A 16,336-nucleotide genomic window follows, 5' to 3' on the forward strand; every position below is an offset into this window, starting at 1 on the left:
AGGGCGATCGCGAGCACACATGCCCGGAGGTAACACGCGGGCCGCTATCGCTCCCCGAACTTGCCATACTCCTGCTGCCACTTGAGCAGGTGACGCGTGAGCACGTCCATCATCTCAACGCTGCTCAAGTCTTTAAAGTCCTTTTCGTGTGCCGATGTCGAGGGTGCATCGCCATCGCCATCAGTCAGCGCCGGCACAGACTCGCCGCCATCACTGATGGTGGATGCCATTGCACTGTCGATCTGCTCGACCATGCTCTTCAATAGCAGACCTTGCGCTCGATCACCGTTGCCTGTTGGCGTTGACGAGTTCTCGCTGGCAACAGCCATCTCGACCTGCATGCGCGAGATAAACTCCAAGATGGCCGCAACACGCCGCTTCATCTCGTTCATCGTCGTGCGCTGCGGGTGCATGTGCCGCGGCTTACTGGGCCGGCCCGTATCTCCGCCATTCATATGTGTGCCGTTCATACCGGCGTATCCGACTCGAGGCGAGTCACTTCCAATGTCGTGGGATTGACCCCGTCGCGGGGACTCGGTGCCGTTCCCATTCGTGTCCCGGTCCTTGGTATATTGGTTGCGTCCGACTCGACCGCCGCGGCGAGCTGGGGGACGTCCAGATTTCCGTGTCGATGGTCGTGCGGGCGTCGGCTCTTGAGGGGTGGGAGTATTCGGGCTCGCCTGGGACGGCTCAGGCTCGGGAGGCGGAGGGGCTGGTGCTGCAGCCTTGGTTGGGGAACCAATGTCGTTCTCGGATTCTGGAAGTCAAGACGTGTGAGTACCTAAAATGGATTGGGATTTGTCAAAGGGCACTCACCATCTCCTTTGCGCCGGTTAGATCGTTCTTTCCGGCGGGTGGCCGTCTCCGGGACTTCAGGCTCAGGCTCCTCGGGCTCTTTGGTCGGCTCATTGTCGCGCTGGCCTCGAGAAGCTGCTCTTTGTCGTCGTGTACCGTTGGTCACCTTCGACTTGGACTCATCATCGGACGGAGGTTGGGAAGGTGGAAGGCTCTGCTTTGACACGGCTGTAGGCGAAGGAGAGGTTGTTCGGGGGCGTTTGGAGCCTTGTCTGTTTCTGAAATCATAATTGTCAGCCGCCGACCGCAAATCACCATGATGGGGATCATCAGAAGGAAACGCACGATTCACTTTCACTTCGGCTTCGCTTGTTCAAACGCGGGGCCATTTCATCGGTAATACTCTTCGTATCTTCTTTGCTTTCTTCAATCACTCGTCGGATCAGTTCTTCCTCATCGTAGGCAGCGTCCCGGCTGTTCATGGTCGATCGCCGTTTCGGATTCGACGCACCATCGCTGCCTTGGGACTTGGGGTCCCTGGAGCGCCGGGAAGTATCTCGCGAAGAGGCCCGGGAAGACGGCGCAGGTGATGATGCGGGTGCGACGGGAAGGTAGGTAGAGGAGCGCTGGCTGCGGGGTTGTCAGCATTGTCGTCACAGAGAAGAACCAAGTGAGGGAAAAATGAATTTAAAGAGAAAAAGCGAAGATGGAAAGTCAAAGGTTTGCTGCAGAAGCACTGCGTTTGCGCGAAGGGCTTCTGTTGCACTGAAGTGAGGAGCCCAGTTCGAGTCACCACAATGGTGACCACCAGCAGAACCGGCCTTGGCTGCAGCTCGACAAGTGACTTCAGAGCGAAGAAAGAATCAAGTGAACGCTGCAAAAAGGGATTCCAAAGAACTCTTTTCTCAAACTTACCCGTTGGATTCACCGCGGATCCTGTGTAAATCCTTTCGACACTCCTCACAGAAATATTCGTCGGGACTCATTTCCTCGTCCATGATGCCCACACAGCCACCATGCTGCCACACTTTGCAAGAATCGCATTGAATGAACATACTCCCAATATCATCGGACAGCAGGTCGGACGAATCTGTGGGGGGAATGCCGTCCTCTGGTTTCACCCCAACGCGACCGAGGGCGTCGCGACGAGAGGGGGCAAACCAGGGTAGTCCTGCTGCCCACAGAGACAGCGGGTGATCTCCTCCTCTTCATCCTCCTCAGGATCCTCATCGTCATCCTCGCGATGAGATCCATCATTGTCACCACGGGTGCGCTGGCGCTGGCGCGTATGTGGGAGGTCGGCTCTTGAGCCATTTTCGGCATCGTCGATGGACTGCGAGCGATGACCGGACGAGTCATGCGGGGAAGGGTTTTTATGATTTGATCGGGTGCTTCGCTCGCGAGTGAGAGAGTTGTTGGAGCTAGAGGAGTTGGTGTGCTGGAGGAGGGCCGGCGAGGGCTGGGTGGTGCGAGCCCGCGAGGAACGACGAGGCGTCATGGCGGCGTGATCGGTCCTTGGGAGGGTCTAGCCCGGTTTGAAAAAGCGAGTGTTTATCGAAGGCAGGGAAAGGATTCGAGGTGTGGACGTAGGCGAGGGTCTGACGGAGGGAGGGATTCTTCGTACTGAGCAGAACTGGTTGCGAGGGAGCTCTGCACGCGCGATTGAGAGCTCTGGGGGGTTGGAAAGAGAGGAAGGCAATAGTGAGAATCGCAGTCTGATCTGAAGTAGGGCGTCACAGGGCTCGAAGGAGAGCCCGATGACTACATAGTACAAGTGAGAAGGGCGAGATTTGGCGGGGGTTGCAGAGGAGAAGAAGAGAAGGAGAAAAGCGCCGGAACGGGACTCACTCCAAAAGATCCAATCGGCCGTCCTTCCCCGCTCTCGAACACTCGACGCCTCTCGACGCGCCTTTTTTTTTACCGCCCTTTGGTCGTGTCGCTGGGCCTTACATTTCTGAACGGAGATTGAGGATGAGTTGAGAATGTCGTGAAATTCGGATTTCATTTATTGATGAGAGGTTCAGACTGTCTAAATTGACCAGGACTTGTCCACGCAGAATCTCTTCCCTCGCCTTTCCGCCTTTCAGAACACGCTAATCCTGCACGCCCTCCCCCTCCGTCCCTTCGAGCACTTCAAGCACCGGCAAGATGACCATTGCAATTGACCTCCATAATAACTGCGGGGTCGAGATGTTCAGGTTGTCCAGGATCTGTATACATTTGTCCGAGATGCAAGACTCCAGCGTGAGCCGCAAGGAGGAAGGCTAGGTGCCCTCAGGCCAAAGTGGGGATTCGCTCAATGTACAGTGGGCAAGTGAGTTGGTGCAATCCTCGTCCTGCAAAGTGCTGCAATTGCTGGAGACTCGGTGATTTTCGACTGCTATGGATATGCAGAGCAGCTCTCTCTCTCTCGCAGTATTGCACTTGTTTCGGAGCTCGAGGGCTTTGTCTTGACACGGTCGAGTGAGTCACTTTCCACCCGTCAAGACTTCCGAGTCTCACAGAGGGATTGGGATTTCGATTCCTTCGAGCTCATCTTATACAGCCAGTCTTGACCTCATATGATGGGATGGTGATGGTGTTGTGCATCCCGGGAGCTTTGTGAGCGCGGTGAGCTGTCTGACGCAAGGCACTCACTGGGCTGTTCTCGGGAAGCTCACGGGTAAGAATGCAGGTACACAGTGGACAGGATCAGTCCAAATTTGTGGCAATTGTAGTCTGTAGTCAGCAGAGGTGGGAGCGATTGACTTGTAATGTGGCCCAATAGCTTCCTGAGGGAATCACCTCTTTGCATCACTGGCTGGGTTCCCCGCTGGAGTCCCGGCTATTGCAGGATATGCAGCCCTGGTTGGTTGGGATGGAGGGTTTCTTAGCCTCATGACGGTTCATTCAACACCCTAAATACGATCAGTCCAAGAAACCCAATCCTTCCAGGGTACCTGTGTGTTGTGTTGGCCATGGTATCTTTGATCTGCTGCGTAATGCGACAGCTCCAAGTCGCACAGAGAGGACTCCAGACCTTTTGGATTTGGACTTGGCTGGGTTTCCCGCTTGGGTGCCCGACCCAAACGGGCTAGCGTGATGGGTTCCGAATTCCCGAGACTCGCTGGTCTTTCGCTTCACCAACTCAACCCCTCCGCATCGTCATTCGACTCTTCCTCGGTTCTCTAGCTCTCCAGCTCTTGAGAGCCGCTGGCAGACCTTCTTTGATTTGGTTCTACCTTAGCACTGTGGTCCCGAGTGTCGCCTGTGCTGGTTCATTGCATTGTGGGTTGGCCCCGATCCTATACCCTATATTCCGTGTCCTATATCCTCCGTGATTTGTGGACGGCCGAGATAGCTTTGTTTGGAGATGAACTTTGACTACTCAAACGATCTACCTCAAGTCTGGCTATTTCAGCCGGAGTGCTGTCTCCTGTCTACTACGTTTTTCTGTTTGTATGAATACGACTGACTCCCCCTCTTCCGAAATACAGTGCCTCCCCGAATCGGCGGGTCCCCGACATTTCCAGATTTCGAATATATTTAAAGGATTGGACTCATTCACTTCGACGAAGGTGGAGGGGGAACAAGGAAAAGGACGAAACGAGTTGGCAAGCGCTCATTCCACACGTATTGACGTGGGTTGAGGGCGTGGAGAACTTGCAGGATGACTGCTACTATGAGTATGTCTACTCGTAAAAGGGCCATGTCCGGCCAGTTGCCTACGGGCCCCTTGGATTTCGATTTGTCCTCATCAACGAGGTAGTCTGCTGGTATACTCGGTTACTGACGTGGTGTGCACTTTGTGTAGACGGGACGTTCAACTCGGCCCCTGACACACCTTCCCCCGTCTATCCCGATCGTCTGATCCGGCCTCTTCCCCGACGCACCCTGCGTTCTCGACTGTCCACCGATGCCGCCGACACCATTCATTACCCACCTACACCGCCAGCTTCGCAGATTTTTTACGGCGTTGGAGACACAGAAGAGGTGGCCCCTCATGGGAAGGCCTATGCTCGGCAAAAAGCGTTAGAGAGACACGAACTAACTCCGGAGGCCGACTCACACGGGTTCGAAACGGCCGTGGAACTGGAAAGCGGAGACGAAGACGGACCGGTTGTGGTGCGGCGGAGTGCAGGATTTCGAGGATCGATGTCCCCGGGTTCCAGTCCCCAGCGGCCAGCCTTCTCTGGTCGGCCGCAAAGTCAAGGTCAAAATCAACAGCAAAGTCAAGGTCAGGATGGCTCGCAGAAATCCTCCGGGCAAGATGGGTACGATGCGTTCGAAAACACGAACAACAAGAAGAAGCGGAAAATCCCCACTCCGGGGAACATGGGTGGTCACCACTCTGCCCTCTCCCCAGAATTTGCCAGCATGGGTTTAGCCAACTCGGTTCCTTCACCACCCGCGGCCAGTGATGGCATGTCGACAGGTACTTACTATGGAAATGGCAACCCAGCTTCACCCTTGAGCAGTGGAATCTCCGGCTCTGGTCGAGGTCGTTTGGGAAGAAGCTCCACTCGCAGCAACAGTGGGCGAAATCCGTTGTCTGCGAACGCGCAGAATGCGTGGATGAACAGCACTCGGGCACCCAGTCGGCGAGATGGCCTGATGTCCTCCCCTGGACCATCCGGTATGTTTGTCTGATAATGAGGCTTTCTTTCGCTCATCAAATGAGGATGTACTGACCAACATCCAGGTGAATCCTCCGATCAAGGCATCATTTCGACTGCTATTGCTAATGCTGCTACCTTCTCGTCCCCTCCACGAGGCCCCAGCAATGTCAGCCTGCTGGATCAAGAAAACACCACCCCCACTAAGACTCAGTTTACATTCACCTGCGAGTCTGACTCATCCAAAGGAATGGCCATGCAGCGGAACTCATACTCCGCGCCATACCGCTCCCCGACTTCCCCTCTAGCCCCCACAACCCAAAACCCTCGAGGTTTCTCCACCCAAGGAACGCAAACGAGCCCCAATATGGCTGCACCAATGAACCAGCAGGCTCCACCTGGAACGCAACCGTCACCACAAGGAGACCAAGCATCCGTGGGCCGCAAGAAGAAGCGTTCTCCCGGCAGCGTCTACGCCCTGGCCGCTCGACAACGCAAGATCCAGCAGCAATACACTAACATTCATCATCCACCCAGCCTGGAGGACATCTGGATCTGCGAGTTTTGCGAGTACGAGAGCATTTTTGGGCACCCGCCGGAGGCACTTATCCGGCAGTACGAGATCAAAGACCGCAAGGAGCGCAAGCGGCTGGCTGAGAAGAAGCGACTTCTCGAAAAGGCCAAGATGAAGGGCCGCAAAACGAAGAAGGCGACCAAGAATGCGAAGAATGCCTCCTCCCACCAGGGATATCAACAGGGCTACGATCGCGCCTCGGTTGACCACTCCTCTGCCGCCGGGTCTGGCCTCCCGGACGACGAGTACATAGGTCATGAATACGATGACGACCAGGGGTCCATCCCAGGCCCTGACCCTGCATCTCCGACTGATCTCAAACCACCGCTACCACCAGCGAATGATCCGCCTAAAGCCTTTGCACCTGGCGGGACCGCCAAGGCCGCTGCAGACGCCGGGGCCAGTCGACCAGCCTGACCTTAGGCCCGCCGTGACACAGGACGACTTCTAACAAGCTGAAGCTGTGTCTAGTCGGTGCATTTAAGGTTGATCTTTTGTTGAAGTACGTGTGCACATCTTTCTTGAGAGCCTCTCTATTTGCGCGGGTCAGATGGGATTCATGTCCGTTGGACGGCGTGGATTGGATGTTTTACGAGTACTTGCATCTTGGAAATTCCCCCTCCAGTAAGCATTTTTGGGTTGGCGAGCGATTTTTCTTTGGGCAGGGGTTCCTTTTCTCTTTGACGAAGGGTTTCGTTCTCTGTAATTGTAATGACAGACCTTCCCGTGTTGGGCATTGTGCATACAGTCACTAGCGAAATCTGCTTCCTCCCTGAAGACTACTTTTCTTTCCTCGGGACCCACTGCCAAGGCACTAGCGCTAAAATTTATTTAACGGACATAAGTATGAATAATTCTTAAATGTATTGAGCTGTTTTATGACAGCAAAATTACGGTTTCAAATTTACTAAACATTTGTGAAAATAGCCCCCTAGCTAGGGTGTGCTCAGGTATTGGATAATTCACATGATTGATGTCTTGTGTAGGACGATTGACTACACATCCACCCCCAGTTGCCGCCCTCAACTTATAGACTAAACGTTGAAAGACGCGTGTATTAAAAATTCAACGTTAAATCGCATCAACGCTTAATTGTCAAGATACGGTATATAACTCTTTATTTTAATAAAGATCTTAGTTTTCAGCTCAAATATCCATGAATTCAACTGTCCTGATCGTATAAATAAGGGGCAAGCCGCAGAATTGTGAGGAGGTTTCAAAATTAGATGCTGACGTTTATCTAAATAGGGAATAGTAGCTGATCATCCTAATGGAATACTATAGAATTTTGAAGATCTACATATAAATAAGGCAAACACTAGTGGATCACCTAAGGGCGTTGTTAAAGCAACCTCCTTTTGCAGTATCTCAACACCCACAGCTCAACCCTATCGCACACCCTAAGGTATCTTCATTACTTCAAGCTCGAAGCAGTATCGCATTTTCCGGAACCTCTATCGTCTTATGCTATTCAATTCGTAAACATTGCTGTTCTCCTAGGCCCTGTTCCCTTAGATCGCTTTCTTCGGGTAAGGTATAACGGAATCCGATCGACAGACCGCCTCAAGGATCTTTTTATAAGTAATTACGATAATAATAACTCTCTTTACAGCCTAGAAATATAAGCACTAGCCCATTCGATACCTAGAATAACCTACCGCTCTACGACTTATATAACTAAATTGGTCAGTCGCCGCTCTTTGCCCTAACTCCAGGATATAGCTTCTACTAAACCCCCTCTATGATAAATTCCATAAGCCCCGAAAACCGACTAGGCGACGACTTTTCCACACAATATCAATCTCCACAACTAAGCCAGATTCTACTCCTTTAGCTAAGTGACTAGGAGGAAGGAAGGTTCTATAATAAGTATCTACCTACCTGTCTCCACTATTCGATAGTGTAGAAGGTCACCTTTAACAACAAAACTATCCGGAAGAATATAGAGCAAGACCTCGTTTTAGCTCCGCGTTTTTATTAGCGTCTATTTTTAGAGCTAAAATTAAAGGAACTCGCAGGCAAGAAATTTCCGCAAAAGAGAGTTGAACTAGACGACATAACTATCGTTATATCGGTAAATCACCGTAATTAACCGGACCTTACTCTTTTTTGTGACAAAACTAAGGTAGATTAGCCTGCCGTAGAGAAACAACTCCTCGGGTAGGGTAATCTTTTCCGTACAGGGAAGAAGCTAACACTAAATATGTCGGACTTTGTAGTGGGGCAGAAGGACAGTACGGTCACATGATATACTAAGTAGGCCAAAAATGCTCCATGGGCGACATTCGTAGCTTTCTTAGATATATATACCGTATCGTTCAGGGCCCGGACTTTCTCATAAGCGTATATGCTGACAAAATATATCATTCAACTATACTAAGGACAGCTACACCTAGAGTCCCGGTCCTAGAGCAATAGATAAACGAGGCACTTTATCTACTACCTAGTATATATTGCTTAAGCGGCAAGCAGAGATTAATACTCAAGAACAGGTTACTAGATGTTGGATTTTAGGTAGTGATCATAAAATCCGATTGCACACAAAAGGATATGTGTGTCATAAGCAGGTGAAGAAAGACTATCATGAGAGAAATAGAGGTCGGCTAATTAGACCAAAAGAAGAGTATGATCAGGTATGCCAAAGAAATCTACTCATGAATCAAAAGAGATGTCAAACTTGTTCAATTTAGCTAGGAAAGCAAACAGAATTTATAACACGAGGTACATAGTAAATATCACATGAAGAAATCAAGAATATCCGAGGTTATCTTGGAGTGTTGAGTAGTCTCCGGCCAATATAGGCAGTTCAATGCGAGATCGTTGAGGATCAATATAAATCAATGTAGTGGTCATGAAGGTGATCTTCCGGGGAAAAGATGGTGGCGGCTTAGTCATCTGCGGGAAGACCCCACATAAGTTGACACTAGATAACCTCCTATCTAGGATTATGTTTATAGTGTGTCGGCATGTATGGCCTATGGGCCAGATATGCATCTTGAATCCTGCCTGCTTATTAAGCATTCCTATCTTGCTTACCGCTAGGAAAACCCAATCTTGTTTACCCCTAGATTCTGATCCTAGATTCTGATCTTCAACGATCGTGTCAATATTGCCCGACTAGGCAAAGGAATGTTCAACACTCCAAAATGACCTCGAATATTCTTGATTACCTTATGTGATATTTGCTATGTTCCTCATGTTATAAATTGCACTCTGTTTCCTAGTTAGAATGAACAAGTTTGACATCCTTTTTATCCCAGGAAGAATCACCGGACATAGTAGACCATCTGAATCAACCTTCCACTGCTTGATCCTTCTGTCTGATCAGTCGATTGTGATCTATCCTGATTCGTCTCTCTTCCATAATCGTGGCACTAAGATTAGTGCGCACGAACGATTTCCACCAAGGCTTTATACACCAGACGCATCGCCAATTCCAACATAGTGTGATACGGTATTCTAATAGAGTATATAATCTAGGGCCGCACTATTAGCGTGACCCTATTAGTAAAAAGTATATTAAGCTAACTATGTAAAACCTAAGGGCTCTTGTGAGTTATATAGAGCAGGGTGGTGTTTTGACCTTATATAATAACGTTCCTAAGTTAATTCGTGAGAAACTATATACACAGGAGTAGCAGCGACTCGAGAGATATAAGGGAGGCGCTTAATCCCTAACGGTATATCCTCCTATAAGTATTACTAACGTTATTCCTACGTAGTTATCTCTACTTTCTATATTGAATACGCCGACTCTTATGCCGACTATATGTCCTGGAAAGTATCTTACTGATTACCTCGAAATACCTAGTCTATAGGACCTTGCCGTTACTAAATATAGTAACTAGTAGTAATCACAAGTTGATAATAAAAAGCTAAAGGCAGAGTTTCGTAAAGCCCGTAATACTACGCTTAAAGACGGTCTAGATCTTATATAGGTTTACAAGGATTAGGATCCGGAATTTTTTATTAAAAACGGCGTTAAAAGAGGCATTGCTCGGCGTTTTGTTAGGGATATTAAGTATTAGGTTAAATATTGCAAGTGCAACGTAGAAGACGGAGCAACTACGTTATCGGCGTGAGAGAGATACAGGCATTAATCAAATTATAGGAGGTACAGTGCGAGATATATATTCAATAATTTAGGGTTCTTCAATATTCCAACCTGTATATCGAAAATGCCCCTCCGCGCTTTTCTCTCTTGCCCCTATAACATCAATATACTATTCTAGAAAGTTATTAAATCCCTGCTCCGGGTTCTCTTTATACACTAGCTATTGTCGTTTAATAAAGGCTTTTAGCTTAGCGAATAACTCCTCGATCGGATTGAGATCGGGCGAGTAAGGCGGCAAGTATACCAATTTAACCCCCGCCGCTAAATAAATCTGCCGAATATCCTCCGTACGATGAAAAGATGCATTATCTATAACAAGAACAGACTTCGGTTCCGGCTATCTCCTATAGTGATATAGGAGTTGCCGTATAAAATCCTCAAACACGACCGTATCCGTCGATCCCTAGAAAACCCGCGAAAAAACAACACTATCCTAGGCATATACGGGCAGTATCTGGTATCGTTGCCCGCGGTGAAATCGAGAAATTTAGACAGGCGTTACCCCTAATAGAGGGGTGCCACTGCTGGCACCAGGTAGGAATTTGGGCCGCACCAGGTAGTGCCTGATTTCTGCCTGAATTCGCCTGATTTCTGCCAAGCCCGTTACGGCCATTAATTACGAATTTAACCACCCCCTTCCTTCTTATACTCACGCATCTTTCCTCCTTCTCTTTCTATCTCCTACTAACTACTAGGATTATCATGTAGCCTCTCGTCTACCCTACTAGAATCACATGACCCACATACCAATCTAATTTAATTCAATTCAATTCAAATCCTTCTAGGCCTTCCTAATTAGCCAAGGGCTAATTCGGAACCTACTAATCTGCCTTGCCCTTTTCTTCAACTGCTTCTCTGTTACCACCACTTCCTTAGCCTTACGACCGCGGCCAGCCCCACGCCCTTGCCGAAGTTCTGTCTCCTAGTGTGATGGAATTCGCCTTGTCGAAGTATTGGTTCTCTTTGAAGGCGGTGGTACCACAATTCCTATGGTTTTATCCATAGAAACGTAGGTACCTCGACTTCGCTTTCCCCCTAACTTCCGACCGGTGAAATTCCTCCTCCCCCATCTTTGCCAGCGCTTAACAGTCTCTAGTAGCTTCGGCCGTCCAATCCCCTTTACCCGACTCGGTTCATTGATCCTTCTAATCCTTCTAATTCGCTGCTGATTAATCTGAATTGCCTGATTTGGTAGGCGAAGCCAGTGTTGTTGGTCAAAATGGGATAGGAGAAGGGACTTGCCACTATCTATAAGATCTTTGATCACATGATTACATGGAAGACCAAGAGATCTTGTATAGTATTGGGTGCAAGGGGGTAGTGCCTTCTCTGATTAGATATAGTTCACCCAGGCGTTATGCACCTTCCGAATTGCGATTGTTGAGACCCGGCCAAGGATATCGCGGAATAATGGGACTTGAAGAGAGACAGGTAGCCGATGAATCTGGGATTCAATTGAGCTAGAAGCCTGCCAATTTGTGAAGGAAACGACTCGAGAGATTCCCTGCATTACCGCAAGAATGTCACCGGTTGAGGTTCGAAGTTCATGCTTAATCTTTGCATAGGCGCCTTCCACGCGAGAGGAAGTAAGCTCATCGTAATGGAGAATTCCGTTAAGATAACACCGCATGAATTGCTTTGCCCTATCACCAAACCACTGGTTTTGGATGTATTCGACTGCTGATTGGTAGATTGGGTCGCTTAGGGCTTCTAGAAAAGAGGCCTTTCTTGCTTCCATCCCCTCTCTAGTAGGCTCGAGGACAATTTGTATAAATCTAGCCTTCGTAGACCGCCATTCACTGATAGTCTTCTTTTGGTGTTCCAAATTAGGAAGGTCTTCTAGGAGTAATTGCTTTGCAATCATTGGCCGAACGCGTGTTTCAATGTTCTTCATGATATACCAGAGACAGAGTATGCAAGTTGTAGCCTTAAAGACCTCCCTACACGCATTTAGAAGAGCGTCTGCGTCGTCGGAGAAGATAACACGTAGGGCTTGAATCTTTGCCTGTATAAGCTGTGTATAAAGAGTCTGAAGTGTCCAAAGATATGACGACTCCTTCTCATCACTCACAAAGCAAAGGGCCACGTGGAAGGTTCGTCTTGTTGAGGTTTGTCCAATGATATTAATCAATAGCATATTATATCTAAATAAGTTAGCTATCTCTTAGTAATCTCTTACTTATCTCTCATCTCTTACCGATTTATCTTATATGTTGCATCTATCCATAGTAAATTTGGATGAATACGAAGAAACTCAAGGCCTTGCTGCGAGATAAAGAGGATTCTGCTTGGTCGCTGGACACTATCCAATTCATAGTGGGTAATCCATCCAGATAGGCCCTCAATCACAGCCTCAATTGATGTACGGCCATGAAGGAAAATTTTTCTGGCCTTTGCACGGTAGTTGTAGAGGTCGTTTAAGTTCAGAAGACTCTCCTCAGCCTTTAAAATCATCCAAATCCCCATAGTTTTCTGGCCTTGAAGGAAGTAATCAAGGAGTCGCTCTTCCTTTTCCTTCCTCTCTTCTTGCCGTAGTTTAACCAAAAGGGTTTGTGGTGTAGGCCCATGATTATGTTCACTGTGTTTAACCACAACCTCATGCCGATCTGGATTGATGTTTTTCCTATCCTTCCGTAGCCAAAGTTGAATCCGAAATAGGCAATTAGTTCCAATCTTATTAATCTCTCGCGATTTAGCAGGTGCGACCGACGAAGGTCCTCTCTTAGTAGGGTCTGGCCAGCGAGAGCAAGAGAGGTCAACCCGCCAGTAATCTGATCGCTTTACCACTAGGGCATAGCCATGTTTGGCAGCAAATCTCTGGAGGGCCTTCTTTCCAAGCTCACGGGTTTGGTAGGTGCGAATTGATGGTGGTGGTGGTGATTGGAACGTGCGAACTGGTAGATTGGTAGATAGTATAGAGGGTTGGTGCGATTAGGGTAAATCAGATTGAGATTTAGCGGAAGATACCATCAAAGAATCCATGGTTAGTAACAAGGGGAGGGTGGGGCAGCTAACCTAAATAGTAGAGGATAGAAGGAATTGAATTAAATTAGATTGGTATGTGGGTCATGTGATTCTAGTAGGGTAGACGAGAGGCTACATGATAATCCTAGTAGTTAGTAGGAGATAGAAAGAGAAGGAGGAAAGATGCGTGAGTATAAGAAGGAAGGGGGTGGTTAAATTCGTAATTAATGGCCGTAACGGGCTTGGCAGAAATCAGGCGAATTCAGGCAGAAATCAGGCACTACCTGGTGCGGCCCAAATTCCTACCTGGTGCCAGCAGTGGCACCCTAATAGAGACCATCCTGTTCGTCGGAATCCCGCTCGTTTGTCACAGCCAGACTTATCTATATACACCAAGTAGTAGGATTGGAACGATGATATAGTATAGAGGTAGTAGTCTCGCAACTCGGCATTTCGCTCCCTCGCTATGCGCCTTACAGCTTTCTTCGACTATCCAACCGATACGAGCGCTCTGCTAATGCTATATATTATCACAAGGACGCGGAACGTATCCTACAAGAAGACCGCTATCTCATCCTAGTATAGATCCGGCTTTTCGAGGAGACGTTCGCAGAGAGCTTCAAGTATAGGTGGAGTGATCGTTCGTCGTCTGCCGATACCGTTGGCCGGGGCCTTGACACTTCTAAAGCATCGTAGGTTCGAGCGGATAGTGCTGACTGATCGTGGGGTATAATAGGCAGCTTCGGCAATCTGCGCGTTAGTATACGGTTGAAGGTCTTGGATCATGTCACGGATGAGTTCGAGTCGCCATGCTTCAAGTGTGGGTGCCATAATCTCTACCACTGACGCTGCTCAACCCACTAGTACTGATTAAAGTTGGTAGTGCCCTAACAACGGTCGGTCACGGACTATATTGTCACGTGTAAGGCACCCTGGCTAGCGCTGGTGGCTTTCTCCAATGGTAATTGCTCGGGTGCCGCGCGACGCAATTCCCTGAGCCTGGGCTGAGTTCTGCTTTGCTAGTGACGGGGCTGCTCCTGTCTGCTACGCGATGGGGCTCTTCCCTCGCGGCGACCCCGCACAGGAGTCATTAACCTCTGTTCTTGAAATTTGTTTAAGCTAGTATGTTCCTCTCCACGCTGTCTCCCGCCCGTTTTGTAGACCAGAAACTAACACAGCTCTATGGTGCTATCTAGTGACCTCGTCGTCGCCTCTCCCCATGCGCAATTCGCCCTTCCCGAGGTCCTTCGAGGACTTTTTGCCGGTGCAGGCGGTCTTGCCCGGGTTGTTCGGAATTGTGGCATGCAGATCGGCACCGAGATCGCCTTGACGGGACGCCGACTTTGTAGTGAGGAGGCTGTCAAATACAACCTGGTTAACAGTGTGGCTGCCACTCCCGAGAGCACTCTACCGGAGGCTTTAGAGCTAGCCAAGTCTATTGCAAGCATGTCTCCAGATGCTATCATTGTCTCGCGCGCGGGATTACGGCAGGCCTGGGAGAATGGCAGTGTCCTTGACGCAATACGCGCAACCTCGGACCAGTACTCGGGCGCTCTGCGTTCTTCGGAAAATCTACGTATTGGCCTAGAGGCGTTTGCTAAGAAGGAGAAGCCACAGTGGGTACCTTCTAAGCTGTAGAATCATGTTGAGTTTGAAATGCTATTTTTTCTAGCTGCTGCAAATGCTTCTCCTGCAACCGACTGGATGATATCTCGTGGAATTAACTGGCTCTAAATTGCTTCGTCATTCGACGAGACCATTTCAACGTGTCATTGATCTCGAAGTCCTACAACTCTTGCCGATCATCCTGTGCGAAATGACAAATAAAATTTCCGCGCTTCTGCAAGCAAGTCTTCAATCCCGCACGGGGCGCTGACTCCACCCGCGAGACTTCTCTCCTTCCCTGGGAACTTCCGGCAAATCACAGTGCGTCTCTTACTAGGGCAGTGGTATCAGCTCCAAGTCGCAGGCTTATAGACATTACGCCTTCTGAATGCGGTCTACGAGTGGTTGGATACATGGCGGGAGTCTCGTGCCAGCCTATACTCTATTGCCAAATGCACTCTACAGACTTTTGGCCTGGTTGGTACCGGAAAGCTAGCAACTCACTATTGGAAAATGATCATCCGGATAGCATTCTAAGCCGACCACAAATCCTGAGGCATCAACATGGGAATAGCGTCGTGGGAGGTTAGTCTATCATAACACATTCCTATTCTGTTAATTCAACCAAATTTCAATGACACTGGTAGAAGCAGCGCAGGTAAAGTAGAACGGACAGTCCAGGCATTGCCTATGTAGCGTTGAAGCGGATGGGTTGTGTAGGGGTCGCCCGCGGATCGGTCACCTAATACCCTCATTGTGAGATTTGAGGGCATAGTTGCCTTACCCGCAGAGAGGGTCTTGGCTGAGCACGACCCTCGCGAACGCCACCCGCTGGTGATCAAACAGGACAAAGGTTAAAAAACATGACATTTCTCCTCTGAACGGGGTGAAGTAAGAAATCTGCCCGTCCAATCTAGGAACGGCGTGGATAATCTCCGACAATGAGGGTCTAGGAGGGTCAGCGACGGTTACCCGGGCGAGAGTTGGCGAGGGTCGAGAGTCGGGTAATGGTCAGAAAATTTGAGCTGACCCTCGCGACGTCAGGGTAGAGGATCTGGATCTTGGACCCTTGCGGGGGTAATTCCGGGGTCGGGGGCTGTGCTCTTACTTTTGGCCGGCCGTGACTACTGCCCAGAACTACTGTAATATCGAACCAAGGCCCAGATCTTTCATAGTCCATGGTTTCATAGCTACCTCCCCGCACGAATCCGTACGAGTCAATATTTAGATTTCTCCGAACAAAGAAGCTCTATAATTAGACGGGTGGGGTGCAGAAAGCTTATAGCAGGGTTAGGTGAGAGTGTCAATGCCAAGACTTTCCAAGCGCCAACATGATCTGAGGAAGTCCGATACAGAGCTCACCAAACCCCACTTCCCCAAGCAAGAAGGCTTGGCAAAGTGTATTCTGATCTAGACCGATCAACGGATTGCCAAAATGGACTCCACCAATAAGCCGCCTTATCCTGCACGTCTCATTATTACTCAGTCGATTCATAGATTTTCCTGCTGTTCGAGTGCCGGTTGAAGCGCTAGCCGTGGAAGCACTTACCCAGCTCCACTTGATTAAGTTTCCGTGATCTAGACTGACGTCCAGGATTATTGACCCAAAACAAACAAACTGGCATTTGTTGGGCTTGGCGTATCCTATGCGTGAGCGCAATGACCAAGGTCGGAGTATTTCAGTCCAGT

The 16,336-nt window shown here is 49.2% G+C and overlaps 3 protein-coding genes across 3 annotated transcripts; 2 read left to right on the forward strand and 1 right to left on the reverse strand.

The window, feature by feature from the left end:
- Positions 1 to 44: 44 nt before the first annotated feature.
- On the reverse strand, positions 45 to 2,293 carry N7458_003261 (uncharacterized protein; the record flags this gene model as incomplete). Its single annotated transcript, XM_056906644.1, has 5 exons — positions 45 to 757; positions 817 to 1,067; positions 1,141 to 1,425; positions 1,711 to 1,906; positions 1,957 to 2,293. The coding sequence occupies 5 exons, from the start codon at positions 2,291 to 2,293 to the stop codon at positions 45 to 47; spliced, it is 1,782 nt and encodes a 593-aa protein (XP_056770751.1).
- A 2,151-nt stretch (positions 2,294 to 4,444) lies between these two features.
- Positions 4,445 to 6,381, forward strand: N7458_003262 (uncharacterized protein; the record flags this gene model as incomplete). Its single annotated transcript, XM_056906645.1, has 3 exons — positions 4,445 to 4,460; positions 4,589 to 5,410; positions 5,477 to 6,381. The coding sequence occupies 3 exons, from the start codon at positions 4,445 to 4,447 to the stop codon at positions 6,379 to 6,381; spliced, it is 1,743 nt and encodes a 580-aa protein (XP_056770752.1).
- A 7,843-nt stretch (positions 6,382 to 14,224) lies between these two features.
- Positions 14,225 to 14,680, forward strand: N7458_003263 (enoyl-CoA hydratase/isomerase family protein; the record flags this gene model as incomplete). Its single annotated transcript, XM_056906646.1, has 1 exon — positions 14,225 to 14,680. The coding sequence occupies one exon, from the start codon at positions 14,225 to 14,227 to the stop codon at positions 14,678 to 14,680; it is 456 nt and encodes a 151-aa protein (XP_056770753.1).
- Positions 14,681 to 16,336: the final 1,656 nt, after the last annotated feature.

Source organism: Penicillium daleae (genome assembly GCF_028827525.1).
Source record: "Penicillium daleae strain IBT 16125 chromosome Unknown utg000002l_segment0_segment0, whole genome shotgun sequence".
Taxonomy (NCBI): Eukaryota; Fungi; Ascomycota; class Eurotiomycetes; order Eurotiales; family Aspergillaceae; genus Penicillium; species Penicillium daleae.